Below are 17,473 nucleotides of genomic sequence, written 5' to 3'. Positions count from 1 at the left end.
GTCACATCGGGTTACCATGTGTGTCCATTGTGTAGACCAAAGTTGGACTCCCAAAGGTCACGGGACCATGAAGAAGATGGTCTATTTAGGGGCATGCCATACTTACCAAAGGGAAATTAGTTGAGAGTGGGCTTTCTTAGATAACCTCCCACACGAATGAATGCCCAAAGTTGGTATGAGTGGAATATAATCCACAAAGATTCGCTCTTCCAAGTGGAATGTGATGGTTTTTAGTTTTCTACGAATTGCCATATTGGACCCATTTACAAATCAATCATTAGTTGGATCCCATGCACACTTTCAAGAATGTTGGTAGCTTGATGTGAGACCGTATTACAAGAAAGAGAGACACCCTAAGGGCACGAATGGATTTGAAGGAGGTAGAGAAGATGGAGGTTGGTTTGGTTGCAAACAAGCTTTGATGGTCATGTACAACTACCTCGTGTTCCTTGGGTCCTATATACTAGTAAATAGGAGCATATGGTGAAGAAAATTATGAAATCTATGTACACGACGTTGGCTGGTATTATGTGTTCTCTCAAGTCTACATTTCTTAAAGACAGCCAACTAACATGACTAATTTCATGATTGGCACAAGATATGCCATGTTTGTCTTAACCTTGGTAGTAAGATCATCTAGTATGTCATGACATTGTGTCGATCAATAGTTTTAATGCATTGAATTTTTTGTAGTTCATAATACTAATTGTGATCGTGGGGTGTCTCACACCAAAGATACGTTCGACGATTTATAAGTTATTGAATTTAGTGGAGTGGATCTCACAGAATGACATCAATACATCACCCATTTAATCCACAAGGTAAGGAGCAGTGGACATAGTCTATCTCTTTGAGAAGCACTTATCCACGAGTACACTCATGATATAAACCCACCTTTTAGTACATCTTGTGGATAAAGTGGAGATTACAAGACAGGTCCATATGAGATGGATGTTCTTCTTGGAGCACTTTGTGAAAATCTTGAAAGGCTTCGGCGACAATGGGCTCATTTTGAGGGCAACATGGTTGAAGATTGACTATTATCATAGGTAGTGGTCTATATTTTAGAGTGGTTGCTAATAATGGATATACATAATAGGATGTTGTGGACACTGAAAAACAACAATTGACTAATAGGAGTTGTGGTGGTGGGAAATGGAATAGAGAGGAGAAAACCAGAAGAGAACACAAGATAGCATGATGAAAATATCGGTGTAGTATATACTAGTGGCCAATTCGGTATCCTAAGAGCATGCCAGAGGAGATGTCATGTTCATGTCTATGAGGTAGTTGCATGATGCCTTGATCCACGCTTCACACCAAGGGGTGAAGTTCTCTAGGGAGGAGTGGTAGTTCTCGAGGGGATGTAATCCAAAGGTAATCACATACTATCTTTGTTTTTGTATCTAGCAATTGTAAGCAACAACTAACCTAGGCATTTCAATATACATTACGAAATCTACAATGCAGCATGTTCATGTGAGCAACATTTTCGAGTTGAGTGCATTGACAAAATACTCTACACGACCGAATGTGGAGTCATGGTGAAATTTGAGCAAGAAAGTTGATGGCGTGCCATGGATTCAAACATTCTAATAGATGAGATTGAGTATTTTAGTAACCTACAAAGTGTTCATTTAGGAGATTACTATAGCTTCTCTATGATCATATTCGATGTACAGTGATTTAAAGTAGTATTGGAAGGAACGGGGCAACTATTTGGCGAGGACCCTCTGGATCTATGGAGGTAGACTTTGAGGAAAGATGGAATGATCTATATGACATGTTTGTCTTGCTGGATCACTATGAACAAGTAATCTTCTACCCAAACCCATGACAACCTCATTGGTGATATGTTGTGCCATTGATGCCTTGGAGTGCTCAAGTGTATGATAAAAGCAATGTTCCTAGCATTGTTGACAAGAGTATCTAGGTAGAGGAGTCATTGCTGTAGGGTGGAGGACGAGGATGGCTTACAACGTCCAGATGAGACAACCATAGGCAATCTAAATGAAGATTATGAGGTACAAGAGTACTTCGAGAATGAAGCATACTTCTCTTTTTGTGGGACCCTATGCGTAGACCTTCCAATGTATGCCAAACTGTGCCAAGAGCTTGTCATGGAACCATAGGACTGGTGGTGTTTGTGTTCACTTTTTAAATTTATTGACTATTTACTTTTAACATTATTTTATCATACATTTTAACTAACATCTTACTATACAAATATATATTATCGTGCTCCACATTCACCCTTATATTGATTGTGCTAACATATTTAATTTGGTTGTGCAGGTCATTGTAGACAATCTAGAGAGCAGGATGAGTTGAGGGATAACAGATTTAGAGCTACAAGATATATTCACATATATGTCTCTGAATCAGATAGCACGCTTCAGAGATATCGTAGACCATGAGTTGTTTCAATTGGTGTCTGGGTGTTCAGCATGTTATCGTGATGCTATGCGGACACAGTGTGAAAAAGCATGGAATGCATCATCATCTGACTTTCTTATTAATCAAGAGAGTTAATGTGATCTAAGTCATTAGTATTAGTGTGAGTGGCATGGATTATCCAAAAATACTACATTTTTGGATAATTTTATTCTATTTTTTATATTATTTATTGTAAAAATCCAAAAAAATGTAGGAAAACTTCTAGATTAGGATGGCATGCAAAAAGCAAGTTGCTTTTTCAGCCAATTATGGGATTTTCATAAAGAAGACAGATTGACGAAATCGCGTGCGTCGCGATCATTGTTGACAGGGTGAAAACTGCACTTTGAACTAAAAGAAGAAGGAGTGATCTGGGAGACCGTGAGCAGGTGTCCTGCAGTTTTACCCCCCTTTCGGAGCCAACTGACCATCAGATTCGGGTTTTGAAAGCAGCAGAGAAGGAGCGGTAATTTTGATGCATGTTTTGTTCTACGAAGAAGCTCCAGGAGATCTAATGCTTGGAGATTGCTTTTGAGTAGTGCAAGGATTCCAGGTTCTTTCAATACATATTGATTCAATTCATTGTGCTTTGTCTTTGTCGTGTTTACCTCTTGTCTATTCTCTTTCTTCTCTTCCATCTCCTATCTCTACTTCCTTCTATCTCTGATCCCTGGTGGATTCGACCTTTTCGATAAAAACCCCTCCGACAACGTTCCACCTTCATGTGTACTCCGATGTGTCAATCTCTAGCAAATGGATTTGATACTCTAGGATAGCCATAGAGGGAGGAGCAAGGATACCTCACTTGACTTGTGGGGGTGATGGTTATGGTGGATGCCTCACAAAGCTGTAAACTTCCTCTTCTCCTCTTTCTAAGGGTGGTTCTAGGGGGGATATTGTGGAGATACAAATATTGTGACCCAGTGGGTAGCCGGTTGCTACTCCTTGCTCCTGCATCGGTTCTAAGAAGGATGGCTTAAGTAGATACTATGGAGATACTGATGTAGTGTCTGCCTCTTGTCGATTGAGTGGATGCTTATCACCTCTAGGATTTGCTATACTTATAGGGATGTCTACTTCCCTGATTTCAAATTTCAGTTAGCCATGTAGATAGCACCCTTATGGGTGCTACTCCAAGAGATACCACCCCTACCAATACATAGGACGGAGAAGGGTGTCCTAGTTATGCATAGGAACGTGGTCGTAGATGGGAAATAGCATATCTTAGAACCACCTCACCAAGGTATGGGTACTTAGTAGATGAGAAAATAGGTGCTATGATTACGAATGTTGAGGAGAGGAGGGTAATGGCATGCATGAGGGAGTTGTGTCAGTTGATATTTAGGCACAATGTTCCAAACCACTCGAAAAGCATACCAGAGGGAGCTAAGGAGTATGTGATTGCATCCTTGTATAAGGAGTTCTTAGTACCTACAATGGCTGATTGGTTCTCCACTAGATGGACGATGAATTGCATGCCTATACATATGTCGCATAGATGGTTGGATGCATACAAGGTAGTCAAGAGTGGCACTCCAAAGCCTAAGTAGTTGGATACAAAGGATTAGTAGAGAGTGAGGGGGGAAGCTGCAGATTCTTTAGGATGATGACAGTAGTAGTGTGAGGCAGTGAAGGCAAGGCTCGAGGGAGGGGTTGTGCAACATCTTGGGAATGGTGAACATAGAACTAATTTGAAGGATTTCATAAGTTTTCTTTTGGTTATGTTCACTTTCTTATTTGGTGTAGAGCGTGTACTAATAATCTTATTTTTTACAATGCTACTTTGTTTTCCTTTACAGCACTAAATCACAAACCGCAATCCCACAAGGTTGGAGACTTGGTATGGAGAAAAGCATGGCTTTTCTTATCGATAGATTGTATGCGCGCAACGGTCTAGTAACTTATACATTTTTCTATTTCTAGTTTCTAGTTTTTTGGTGATGCATTATGTTATGTAGATTAATCTTTGGTTGTTTTATATTGTAGAGTTCATTCAATACCCCATTTTGTCGAGATGAGCTCTTAGACTGAAGAACTTGTAGCTATTACTTGGATTCGTGGAGCACGTATCCCTTCCTTTTTTGGCCTATAGTCCATGCAAGCTCTTTCTATGTAGGCTTTCTTCAATATATTTCTCATCTTTTATATGGACTTGCATTTTGCAATATCTATTGATACATCTATCTATTTTTGGATTTTGCTCCCTATTACTCCATGTAGTTTTGTGAGATATCCTTTGTCGATGCTGTACTTATTCGAAAATTAAATCAAAGATTTTTTTTTTCTACCATCTCATAATGCATATGTTTTGGCAACAATTGTATACTCAACCATCTAGATGATTTATGGAACATTTTTCAGTACATGTGGCTATTAGCATAGCAAGTAAACTTGCATGCGATGCAAATAGCGACAATGACGCAACTAGTGACACATATTGTGAAGATTTTAGAGAGTTGTGTATTGATGATTGAAAATTTTTAATTAATAATTTTGTTGCTTTAAACATCAATATATGGGTTGTATCTTGTAGTGCATGGACAATGGAAATCTATCTTTTTTTTCCTTTGCACCTATGGATATATATATTGGTATGAGTCTTTGCACATGTCGAAATATGCATCAGGATAGATTAATGATTATAATGGCACACATTCCAATGCATGTTATGAGACCGATATCAATGGATCCATCTTGACAACTATACTGTTATGCATCTTGATGGCGAGGCTTGATATTTAAAAGCATTTCCATGTATATTATCATCAGAGAGTTTGTAGATATACCCTTCATATGTTGTAATGATAGATAATATGACCATTTCCATTCAATCCACAAGCCATGTTATGCTTGATAATGCATGACTTGTCCTTCTCTAAAACGTTTTGGTTTTGGTTTACAACCAAATCATTATAATCTCCTTATCTTCTTTTCCAACCCAAATTTCCAACTAAGATGTTTAACATTTCTTCTATGAGTCTTGAATAGTATTGAAACATCTCTTTTGGAATTTTTTCTATTTATTTATGGTAAAAAATGGTGAGTGTTTTTTCTTATAATAATCTCTTAAGCAAGCTTGATAAAATTCTCTAATAGCCTACCTAAGAGGCTACTAATTAGTCATTATATATTCACAGCCATGGAAATTATTGTAGAATGATCATGACTTTGTTCAATTCATAGTCCAAAAGGAACAACACTAGAATTTATTGATTAAAGTTGTAAGTCTATACATAAGCATGATACTTAAATTGTTAACAATGCAACTCACTCCACATGATAGGGAAAATAAAAGAGGCTCTATGATAATACTTGTCTTTTATCTCATGTGTTGGAGAGTGGTGACAAGATCCTTGATCTAGGACCATGTCTCCATGTTTCCTCCTTAATATATGGCATGAAAGTTTCAAGGTCCTTAATCTTGGGGTATTCTATATCCAAATTGTATTACAAATTAGAAAGAAAAAAGAGAAATGAATTTATATTCATCTCTCTTTAGGATGATTTCTCTTTCCTTCCCCTTTAAAATCCAAAATATCATTCCAATAAGTTGTTGTCAATTTTACCAACTAGCATTTGCATATTGAACTTGGGGCCTCGCTCTTGTCTAACTCCTCTTTCTTTTGATTTTCACTTTGAAGCAACGCCATTCTAATGTAGTCATAGCGCCAATCACCTTCCTTAGTAAAGGATGCATAACTAAAAACCAAGTCTAACCCTACTCTATGGAATCAAACTCATCCTATAGGGCATTGTATCAAGTATTTTGTGCAAAAGCCCCATCAAATGGAGTAAAACATGTGATGTGATTCACATGGCACATCATCCCTTTTAGAAGAAGTAATCCATGATCTAGGTTAAGCTTTTGAAACATAGAACAATGTCCTAATTATTTGATATCAAGCATATTTCAAGGGGTGCTAGTTAATGAACAATTAATGTGATGTGCACATGATCAACTCTCTTCGTCTTGTTAAGTTCTATCTAGTTAGGCTCCACTCTTTCTTCAAATGCTTGGGAATCATAAGCAATGTGTTCTTATCTTCATATAGCACAATCTTTAGAGCTCACTTTCTCAGTTGAAAAGCCATTAATGTTGTATAGTGATGAGAAGAATGGTGCATTGTGTCCAACATAAATGTCACTACGTGATTCCACTATGAGCATTTTTTAAACATATTGCTTTGAACCACGTCCAATTACATTTCATAAATCATATATACTCTATTTTCTCTCTTTTTTTTTTGCAAATGATTAGATAAGGTTAATAACTATAAAGAAACTATCCTAAAGCCAATATGAGAGATACACCATCGAGTTATGCTACTACACATAGGACTAACTTCAACAGTTCAATCCTCTCCAACTTGCACCATCATCTCCAATCCTTTATTAAATGACTTGAAAAGCTTTTGGCAAAAATTTACCCCCTTTGTGTACTCTGTTAGGTCCCTAAAGAATTAGCATGCGATATCTCATTCCTAAGGCTATGCACCGACGTAAATTCAATTTACTCAAGCATGTCCATGAGAACTTTCTCTCTCTCTCTCTCTCTCTCTCTCTCTCTCTCTCTCTCTCTCTCTCTCTCTCTCTCTCTCTCTCTCTCTCTCTCTCTCTCTCTCTCTCTCTCTCTCTCTCTCTCTCTCTCTCTGTGTGTAAGTGGCTACCCTAATGCTAAGCCACTTGTTTTACCAACCCGAAGACAAGTTCAAATCTCCCTTTTTTCATTCCTATCACTAAATGACGATGTGGATGTACGAATTGACCTCAAGGCCATTTGGTCACCATGCACCCTAACTAAGCTACACTCATTTGATCTATGTGTGAGTGCATGTGCACACAAGCGCACACTGCAAATGCACGTGTGTATGTTGCATCTACTAGAGCATGCATGTTTGTATTTAAAAATAAGAGATGCCCATGATTGTAAATAGATGGGTGAATATTTCGTTGATCTAAGGCCAAATGTTCAAAGAACGAGGTAAAGAGTTGCCTAAAACTATTGATTTTGGGGCATTTTGAATATTTCGTTGATCAAAGGCCAAAAGTTCAAAGAATGGGGTAAAGAGTTGCCTAAAACTATTGATTTTGGGGCATTTTTCGGATCATAATTTCCCATTACAATGTCTAAAGAACATAACAATAGGCTAAAATTTTCCGCTAACATGACCCTTATACACACGCCCATGTACACAATCATGTGCAATCACATGCATGTGTGGTTTTAAAAATAGTCAAAAACAATTTATCCATTCTTACAATAGGGAAAACCCTTTTCAAAGTATGTTTTGTATGATGTATAATACTCATACAAAATTGACTGTAAGACAACTTGTGACTAAAAATTTTACACGTATTGTACGCATATGCATTATGTGCATGGATGAATTATTACAAGGATTGGAAAGAATGAAGAACGCAAAATGTGGCTGTACTTGTAGGCTGGCTTGAATTAGGTGTAACTCTCTAAGTCAGGAAACCACCAATTGTATGTGTGTTTTAGGTCATTGCATGATCAAGAACTATCTATGAGTAGATGTGAACACCCGTGAGCTATAAAAAGAAACTCAAAGGGAGGAATCACATTGTGATTTGTATTACCAAGGCTCTTTGCATGGAGATGCTAGTTGGGTCATTAATATGGATAAGAGCTTGGGGAGCAAGGGATTATAAGGGGGAGTGATCGGCCAATTGAATTCTAGTCTACAAATAAATGTTGGCAATAAGGATGAGAGGAGCAAGGGATAGTGATAGAAGTACCTACTCCAAAGGGAGTATGTGTGCAATTCTACCTGCATTCGCTTGTAGACCATAGTACTCGTCCCAGGAGCATGTTAATTTACCCCCAGGAGCATTCATCTCCAATCCTTTATTAAATGACTTGAAAAGCTTTTGGCAAAAATTTACCCCCTTTGTGTACTCTGTTAGGTCCCTAAAGAATTAGCATGCGATATCTCATTCCTAAGGCTATGCACTGACGTAAATTCAATTTACTCAAGCATGTCCATGAGAACTCTCTCTCTCTCTCTCTCTCTCTCTCTCTCTGTATGTGTGTGTAAGTGGCTACCCTAATGCTAAGCCACTTGTTTTACCAACCCGAAGACAAGTTCAAATCTCCCTTTTTTCATTCCTATCACTAAATGACGATGTGGATGTACGAATTGACCTCAAGGCCATTTGGTCACCATGCACCCTAACTAAGCTACACTCATTTGATCTATGTGTGAGTGCATGTGCACACAAGCGCACACTGCAAATGCACGTGTGTATGTTGCATCTACTAGAGCATGCATGTTTGTATTTAAAAATAAGAGATGCCCATGATTGTAAATAGATGGGTGAATATTTCATTGATCTAAGGCCAAAAGTTCAAAGAACGGGGTAAAGAGTTGCCTAAAACTATTGATTTTGGGGCATTTTGAATATTTCGTTGATCAAAGGCCAAAAGTTCAAAGAATGGGGTAAAGAGTTAGTTGCCTAAAACTATTGATTTTGGGGCATTTTTCGGATCATAATTTCCCATTACAATGTCTAAAGAACATAACAATAGGCTAAAATTTTCCGCTAACATGACCCTTATACACATGCCCATGTACACAATCATGTGCAAGCACATGCATGTGTGGTTTTAAAAATAGTCAAAAACAATTTATCCATTCTTACAATAGGGAAAACCCTTTTCAAAGTATGTTTTGTATGATGTATAATACTCATACAAAATTGACTGTAAGACAACTTGTGACTAAAAATTTTACACGTATTGTACGCATATGCATTATGTGCATGGATGAATTATTACAAGGATTGGAAAGAATGAAGAACGCCAAATGTGGCTGTACTTGTAGGCTGGCTTGAATTAGGTGTAACTCTCTAAGTCAGGAAACCACCAATTGTATGTGTGTTTTAGGTCATTGCATGATCAAGAACTATCTATGAGTAGATGTGAACACCCGTGAGCTATAAAAAGAAACTCAAAGGGAGGAATCACATTGTGATTTGTATTACCAAGGCTCTTTGCATGGAGATGCTAGTTGGGTCATTAATATGGATAAGAGCTTGGGGAGCAAGGGATTATAAGGGGGAGTGATCGGCCAACTGAATTCTAGTCTACAAAGAAATGTTGGCAATAAGGATGAGAGGAGCAAGGGATAGTGATAGAAGTACCTACTCCAAAGGGAGTATGTGTGCAATTCTACCTGCATTCGCTTGTAGACCATAGTACTCGTCCCAGGAGCATGTTTGCAATTCTACCTGCTTTGGCTTGTGGACAAGTGAGTGTGTATGGAAACATTGAATATTGAAAGGAAATGTGTAGGAACATTTGAAGAAGATTAGTTTCATCGGACACCAAAGGGTAGCATGTCTTCAAGGAGGCCTTCATCATGCATGGTGGTGGGTTGGGTATGCTGGGGAGGTTCTTGGGGCTGTTGCTGCTGCTGCTGCTGCTGTTGGTGATGGTGGTGATGTAAAAGTAGGTTATGGGGGTGGGGTAATTGCTGTGAAGGTGGTGGAGATGGTTGGAGGGGTTGGTGGAGTGGATGGGGAGGGAGCGACGATGGATGGGGGAGTGATGGTGGTGATGATGATTGGGGGTGAGGGTGAGAGTGAGAGTGTTGGGGGTTTGCAGCACTAGCTACTGACCTTTGCATTTCGTGGGCTGCCTGCATGGCCAGCTCATAGTTGCTCCTTTGGAGGTGCAGGGAGGCAAGCTGACCGGGCGGCTGCATCAAGGAGGGGAATGTGTAGCCTGCATGAGAGGGAGGGGGGTCGCCGAAAGGGGAGACGCTCCCCGCATGATCTGCCAGATAGTGCCCCGTGGGGAGCTGCATGGTGCTGCTGTCGATGGCGTGGCCGCCACGAAGGACTGCTGGGCTGTGGTGGTTGTGTTGGCCCTCGTAAGTGGTGATGACCATGCTGGGGTCCTCCGAGGACCTTTCCACCCTCTTCTTCACTGTACATTTGCTGTTGGTGCATCGATAGTAGCTCCTGCAATAACACCAGAAGAAAGTTCATAAAGGTCAGCACACGACATACGCGAGAGAGAGAGTGTGTGTGTGTGTATGTGTGTGTGTGTGTGTGTGTGAGCGAGTGTGTGCGCGCGCGCGCGTGTGCACGTGCGTGCATATCTGGATGTATTCCTAGCTTGGGACTCCAGTCCTCATGAAAGTGTTATCTCAGCTTATCACATAAGTAAGATTTAAGGATTTTCGATCAGACTTCATCCTGGAAAGATTTTAGCTTGTAAACAAAATTTCTGAAAGTGTAAATTTTCAAAATTGTATGTCAAAATTGCTTGATTTGCAATTTAAGAAGACTCCAATAGGATTTATATACACTTCTCAATAATGTTTTCCTTGAACACTAGATTGGACATGTCCAATGAGGACCCAAGACTCGTACACACGTATCTTGATGGCTTCTATACAACACAAATTCATAATGTGTGTCTTGATGGCTTCTACACAACACAAATTCATACTGTGCATCATTCAATACTGAAGTGCCAAACGACACACTGCAAATCCTAGCATGCATCAAGAGTGAAATTCAAGCAAATGTAGTTCAAGCAAGTCCAGCAGATACCATTTTCTAGGACAAACCAGCAAAGCTCTTAAGAGGGGCATTCCCACAAGCTGTTTGAAATGAAAGCCAAGAGAACAAACATATTTGCCTCCAAGCTTGCCCTTCAACCTGTGGAGCTGCATCATGCGTACTGTGTGAGAGAGCTGGAAGGGGGGACCTAATAAACCCTTATCATTTCCAATGCTGGTGATAAACCCAAAGCAAGTTCACTGAAGTCAGTTGTAACTTTTGGATTTCCCAAAATCCCATTTAACCATGAAAGTAATAACAGCGGGGGAATAACTACGAAAGTGTGACTTGTGGTCCGTGGGACACCCGCGATATCATTATTTCCGAGCATGCTTCTATGTGCTTACCCCCTCGCAACCCCTCAACAGTCAACTAAAACAACTGCTAATGGGCTTCCCTTGCTCAATCATCAGGCCAGATGCATCTGCAGGAGGAGCTTTTTTCTTATATCCCCAGAATGCATAATAACGATACAATCAACGGTTTCTGCGCCATGGCAACAGTTAATTACTCATTCTAAGCATCACTTTTATCCAATACGTACTCTACAATAGGATCATTCCAATACGTACTCTAAAGTAGGATCAAATGGACAAACTTTAACATTTGATCTGTCAACTCGTGATACAAGAGAATTGCTTTCCATGAAGAAATTTGTAGGTAGGACTTACCCAACAGGAAGCCGCAACCTCAAGACATAGCATGAGTCCATACTAAATGCTAGATCCAGTGGAGGTTCTGCATCCTGATGTCTTGTTTTTGTTTCCGAGGGACGAGGAAATCTACGTGTTCCATTATAATGCAGCAAGAAGACAACATATGCAGAGATGGAGAGGGGGTGAGAGAAGTACCGCGGGTATGGGCTGTTCTTGACTGCCTTCTGGCCATACTTCCTCCATCGAAATCCATCTTCAAGATGCTCAACCTCGCTCTTCGTGATGAGAGCAACCCTTGGCTCCCGATTGCGCTTCTGCCCTTTCTTGCGAGCTGGCTTGGTTCTGCACGACAGAAGAGCGCTCGCAGATTAGAGTGCATGAAAGCTAATCATCTGATAGATTAACATCAGAACTCGAATCAAAAGGGAGGACAAAAGCAACAAACAATCGACATGGGGGGAGAGAGAGAGAGAGAGAGAGAGAGAGAGAGAGAGAGAGAGAGAGAGAGAAAGCAAGGCTAATCATCTGGATTCTGATGACTGACTTCGAGTCGAAACTCCATCGAAAGAAAGAGAGACTGGCAGCATACCTACATTGAATATCAACGCTACTCAACTGATTACTTCGGGTCAAAACTCCATCAATCATAATAGAGGAAAGAGAGAAGCAACACAAATGTGGACAGGATTCAGGAATTAATTGAAGAGAGAGAAGAAAGAGGATATAATAAAGGCTTTTGGATCAAGGAGAGGTTCAGGCCCCATTATTGCAGTCAAAAAAGAAAGAGACAAAAGGGGAGAAGGAAGTTTGCTCTCTCACGATTTCTTGGCTGACGAAGGCAAGTCTGCAGCTGCGGCAGGCTTCGCCTGGTCTTCTTCCATCTCCGGAAGCTCCTCCTTGACAGGGATGATCTGGTGCAGGCTTCTCCAAGCTCGACCCCGCCATAGCCGCGTTTTCTTCGTCGCTCGAGGAAGACGGCGACAGAGAGGACATCGGCGTGCTCGGAACCGTTGACGCTTCCCTGGACGATCCCCTCTCCTGGATACTTTGCACGTCGGCCCCCATACCCGAAGCTCCGGATGCCGCGGCAAACAAGCTTCGGTCTAGCAACGATGACGAAATACCTGTCAGCGTATTCTGCTGTGCTGTGCTTGTAGCTGGATTAAACCCCGAGCTGTATGGATGATGAGCCATACTATCCTGCAGATTCATGCCTTCCTGCAAGCACTGCGTGAAATTGAAGGCGGGGTCGAAGGCTATATCGATATCGCCTTGCGAGGTCGGAAACGGAGTTTTCTGGCATTCGAGCAGGGCGCTCTGCCAGAAGTGCTCGGAAGACGTGTTGCTGCTGGCGGGCATGTCCACGCCGCTGATGGAAGGAGTAAGGCTCCAGAAGGACGGGGACGACTGCTGTTGGAACGGGAAAGGGCCGCTGCTCGAGTATATTTGAGAGCTGGAAGCCAATTCGGCTATGGCGGTTGCAGAGGTGGAAGCCACTGCAGTTGTGGACGGCCACAAGGCCGCGTCATCGCATTGATGGTCATCGCTAAAACCTCGCGTATCACAGTAACCGCCACCGGCAATGCTATCAGGGTTTGGATAAGGAGGGGTCTGACCTGCCATTTTTCCCTTTCTCTTTGCTTTACCTGTCTTTGGCGTACAGTACACAGAGAAAGAGAGACACAGAGAGAGAGAGAGAGAAGATCAAGCGCTACCTTTTCCAACTTTGCCTTCCCTCTCTCTAACACAAAATTGTACAGAAGAATGAAGCTGGAAGAGAGAGAGAGAGAGAGAGAGAGAGAGAGAGAGAGAGAGAGAGAGAGTCAGAGAGAGAGATTAGAGCTTCTCTTGCGCTCTAAAAATAGGTACGAATTTGTGTCTTCCAATCAAGATGCAGATGCAATAAGGTTGAACGGGTGCCTCGCGTTACCCTTCTGGACAAGGCGTGAGCTACACGCAACCGCAGCCATGGCCACACAAGAGAGACGGAGAAGAAGAGGAGGTAGAAGAAGAAGAATCCCAATTGAGAGCTTGTGGCTGAAGAAGAAGCCTGTCGGCGACGACTGTAGAAAACCGTCAGTACAAAGGATTTATTTTTTTTCCTGAATGATGATTAATGGCGACCATCGAGCAGGAGAGGATTCATGAAATTATCACAGAAAGACCGGGAGCGTTGCAGAGAGAAAGAAGGAGAGAGATTGATTTATGTACTACTGGAATATGGAGGAGGATAGATCATGGACGGTAGTCAAAGGGAAGAAAGGGCGAGAGGTAGATATGGAGGTGTGAAAGCAGGCGGTAAAGAGAGGGGGAGGGCGGAGGGGAAAACTATAACACGTCGTGGAGACAGCTGTGAAGCAAGCTTGGGATGAAGAGAGGGATGAGGTAATACCTACACACAATGGAAGGAGAGATCGAAGCACACACACAGACACGAGAGAGAGAGAGAGAGAGAGAGAATATACAAGCCCGAGCTTAACACGTACCCTTCGCTCCCCCTCGTCATTTTCCCTTCCAGCTATTTCCTAATTTAATTTTTAATTCTACTCCAAATAAAAGGCGATTTGTACAAACACACATGTCGTTTTAGCTTAATCGCCGGATATTTTTTGCCCTTTTGTTTTGCGCCTCCTTACAATAATATGTATATATATTTTATAATAATATGTAATATATATTTTCCTAATAGTCCCTCGCGGAAAGCGAGTGTCTCAAATACGTCCGCCGTCATGCCTCTGACGTGGCCACGCGGCCCACCGTCAACCCACCCCTCTTTTCATGGCCGCATTGCCCCCTCTCATTACGCGTACCTTTTTCTGGTCCCCACACCACCACGTCATCCCGGGCCCACGTTCATACGGATTCTGGACACTGGAGTCTAGACTCTAAACCCATTGGCATCCCCAAGCTTCGAACTCCACGACCACCCCTAGGTAGAAAACGAAGGGAGATGTTCTTGGAGCGTCTTTTCTTTTCCACATGCATGCGCACACGTGTGTGTGTGTGGGGGCGTGGTGGTGGTAGTGGTAGTGGTGTTGTGTGGTTTTCAAACTATTTTCAAATAAATTTGAAAACCACCTAAGGCCACATGGGGGGTTTTCAACTTTCTTTCGAAACCATGGTTCCCACAAAACCACTCCCACAACTCCAAACTTAAACGGATTCCAATGTATACTAAAAATAGGGTTGTAAGTCTTGTTATTTGTCCCCTTGGCTCCCACCTTCACACCAAGTTGCCATTCTGCTCCTATGTATGCAGAGCTTCTTTGTCACTCTACCCCTCTCTATTTCAAGGTGATGTAAAGAACATGATTGAAGAGAGAGAATATTACCATGTTTGGCACAACAGCTTAAGCAAGTTTCTTCACTACGCAATTTTTGACACAGTATCAGAGTAGCGCCACTAAGAGAGGTTGGTTTTGAATATTGAAGTGAAGGAGAAGAAGCAAGGATTTGAGCAAGCAAGCAACGGGTAAGAAACTCTTCCATTTTTCCACCCTTTCTCTTGGATAATGCTTATGGAGGCATTGAAAGCGAGGGGCAAAGCTAAAATCTCAAATTGTTGTGAGATTTGGTGTACGATCAGAGCACTATACATTCTATAGATAAGTTATTTAGGGTGCATGCTACTTTTTTGGCCATATGAGGCCATTTTGAGTCTCATTTTAGACCTACAAGGTTGCAGTCAATAGTTTTAAGATTGCAATCAATAGTTTTGGCTTAAATTAAGAGCATAGGTTACATATTTCAAATCTGTAAGTTTTGAGGTGTTTACGTAGAAGCAAATATAAGTTTTATCTTCTAATAGATTGCAAATCACATGTATTATTAAGCAAGCAATGAAAAATGCTACTTATTGTGGGGGATTTTATTTTTGCGGGCTTTCATTTTCGTTCTTTTCTAATCAATCTCTTTTTTTCGAGCTTTTTCGTGCAATGTATCCATTCTGCATATAAATATCTCGTTGCAGCATCAAGAAAACAAAACCAACGGAAAACTAGTAAAATATACGTGTCAAATAGTCGCAAGGTACACTCTCCTAAAAACAAATCAAAGATCCCAATGCATGTAATCTCTTAGACAAAATCAGGCATAGTCACATGACAAAGTATATAATAAACATATAAAAGTGGTAACAAAATGAAATGTCTAGAGTATCTTGAAAAAAAAACACACACTCTCTCTCAGCATGGTACCGGTCCACACACTATGGTGGACAAACACTCCCCATAGAGCACATCATCTATTTCTAGACACATGCAATGTCTCATCTCCTCTGCACTGGCCCGCGCCAAACCACCACACCCCGCAAACACATCCAAAACATAGTCGTAGCACTTCGTAAATGTAGCCAGTAACCACCTAACCATATCACCAATCACATATCACCAATCAAGATACATAATCTTTGCGGCCATGCAAGTAGAAACAATGAAAATACCATACAAGGTTACCTGAGAGCAAAAACATGCAAGACTACTTACCGATAGAAAAGATGAGACCTCTCTGCTCCGCCTCTGACAATGACACCATCAACATCCATGGGAAAGACACAAACATCCATCATGTAGCTACGATACGCTGGAAACAATCTCTCTGAAATCTTCTCCCCAGCCTCTCTGTCATAGCAAGGCACAACTTGACCAGCACGATGCCAAAGACACATAGTAAGATCAAGTACCTATTCACGAGTGGAAATAGAATAAGTGATCCATGTTTTTATTTAAAGCATGTAACACAAACTTTATTTAGAACATACAACCATACGTTCAATGTATCCAACTTTGTTATCTTACTGCCTCTCTAGTAACGGGATGTCGATAAGCCTTGGAGTCACACATGAGTGCCCGAGTGCAGTGAAGCACAAGCCCCACTCTTGCCGCATCCGTAATAAACTCACCTATATGCTCTGCTAAGCACATAGTGACTAAGAATCCCTGGTCGGCCAAATACTCGCGAGCAAGGTCCATATAACCCATAACTAGACCCTTTGAGAATGTGTTCCACTTGGGAATAGTCATGCCCTCTAAAAACAACATTGGCGTTATGATATATGAGAAGTGAGTTTGATGTAAACCTTCTATGATAGAAAGCATAACTTACCCAATGGGATGGGACCTAGAGCATCCACAAGCAAGCTCCTAGGAAAATCCACAAATATCAATCGAGCCGCCTCTTGACATGGAACTCCATCTTTGCTATAAAGATGCATCTTTTGTGTTGCAAAAAACTTGTTGATGCTATACACAAAACAACATAGTCATTAATGCAAAGTAAATGATGATGCAATGCTATATGCAACATGTAAATTGATGTTCTTGCAATATGTAGTTGTCATGTCTACCTATCAAGGGCAAATCTATCAATTTGGGTCACATCCACTAATAGAGCATCGACATATGTTTGATACTGGAACCCTGCAACAATTATTTCAAAGTAATTTATTTTTAATAATCATACACGACTATCTTCATGGGTGACCAATAAAGCACGTGAATTTCAAGTTAATATAAGACTTCTCACCTACTAAACGGGTCATAGGTTGCCTCTCCCAATTCTCTCGACCAAGAGATAAATCTACAACAAAGGAGGTGGTGGGTGCCATAGAGGACTCTGGCACATTTTTTTCTCCCTGGATCTGTAGAGGTGTCTAGTTCTCCCATAAGCCCTTTGCCTCTCTTGTCAACAATGCTAGCAAGGGGAGTAGTAGTGGCTCTGGTAGTAGCTTCAATAGCGTGTGCATTACCTTGAGTACCTTGGGTGGCATGTGTAGCATCCTTGCTAGTTTC

General features: G+C 41.1%; 1 protein-coding gene across 1 annotated transcript; it reads right to left on the bottom strand.

Annotated features, from left to right (window-relative positions):
* Positions 1 to 9,633: 9,633 nt before the first annotated feature.
* Positions 9,634 to 14,124, bottom strand: LOC148020943 (uncharacterized). Its single transcript, XM_087698190.1, has 3 exons — positions 12,504 to 14,124; positions 11,880 to 12,052; positions 9,634 to 10,422 (listed from the first exon to the last, which is right to left on the bottom strand). Exons 1-3 carry the CDS (start codon positions 13,305 to 13,307, stop codon positions 9,774 to 9,776), a joined length of 1,626 nt encoding a protein of 541 aa, XP_087554316.1. The 5' UTR covers positions 13,308 to 14,124; the 3' UTR covers positions 9,634 to 9,773.
* Between the last annotated feature and the right edge of the window lie 3,349 nt (positions 14,125 to 17,473).

Source organism: Lygodium microphyllum, chromosome 18 (genome assembly GCF_053477565.2).
Source record: "Lygodium microphyllum isolate KBCC chromosome 18, Lygodium_microphyllum_v1.1.10, whole genome shotgun sequence".
NCBI classification, from domain to species: domain Eukaryota; kingdom Viridiplantae; phylum Streptophyta; class Polypodiopsida; order Schizaeales; family Lygodiaceae; genus Lygodium; species Lygodium microphyllum.
Note: the sequence above shows the minus strand (reverse complement) of the source record. Positions and strands in the feature narration are given on the sequence as shown.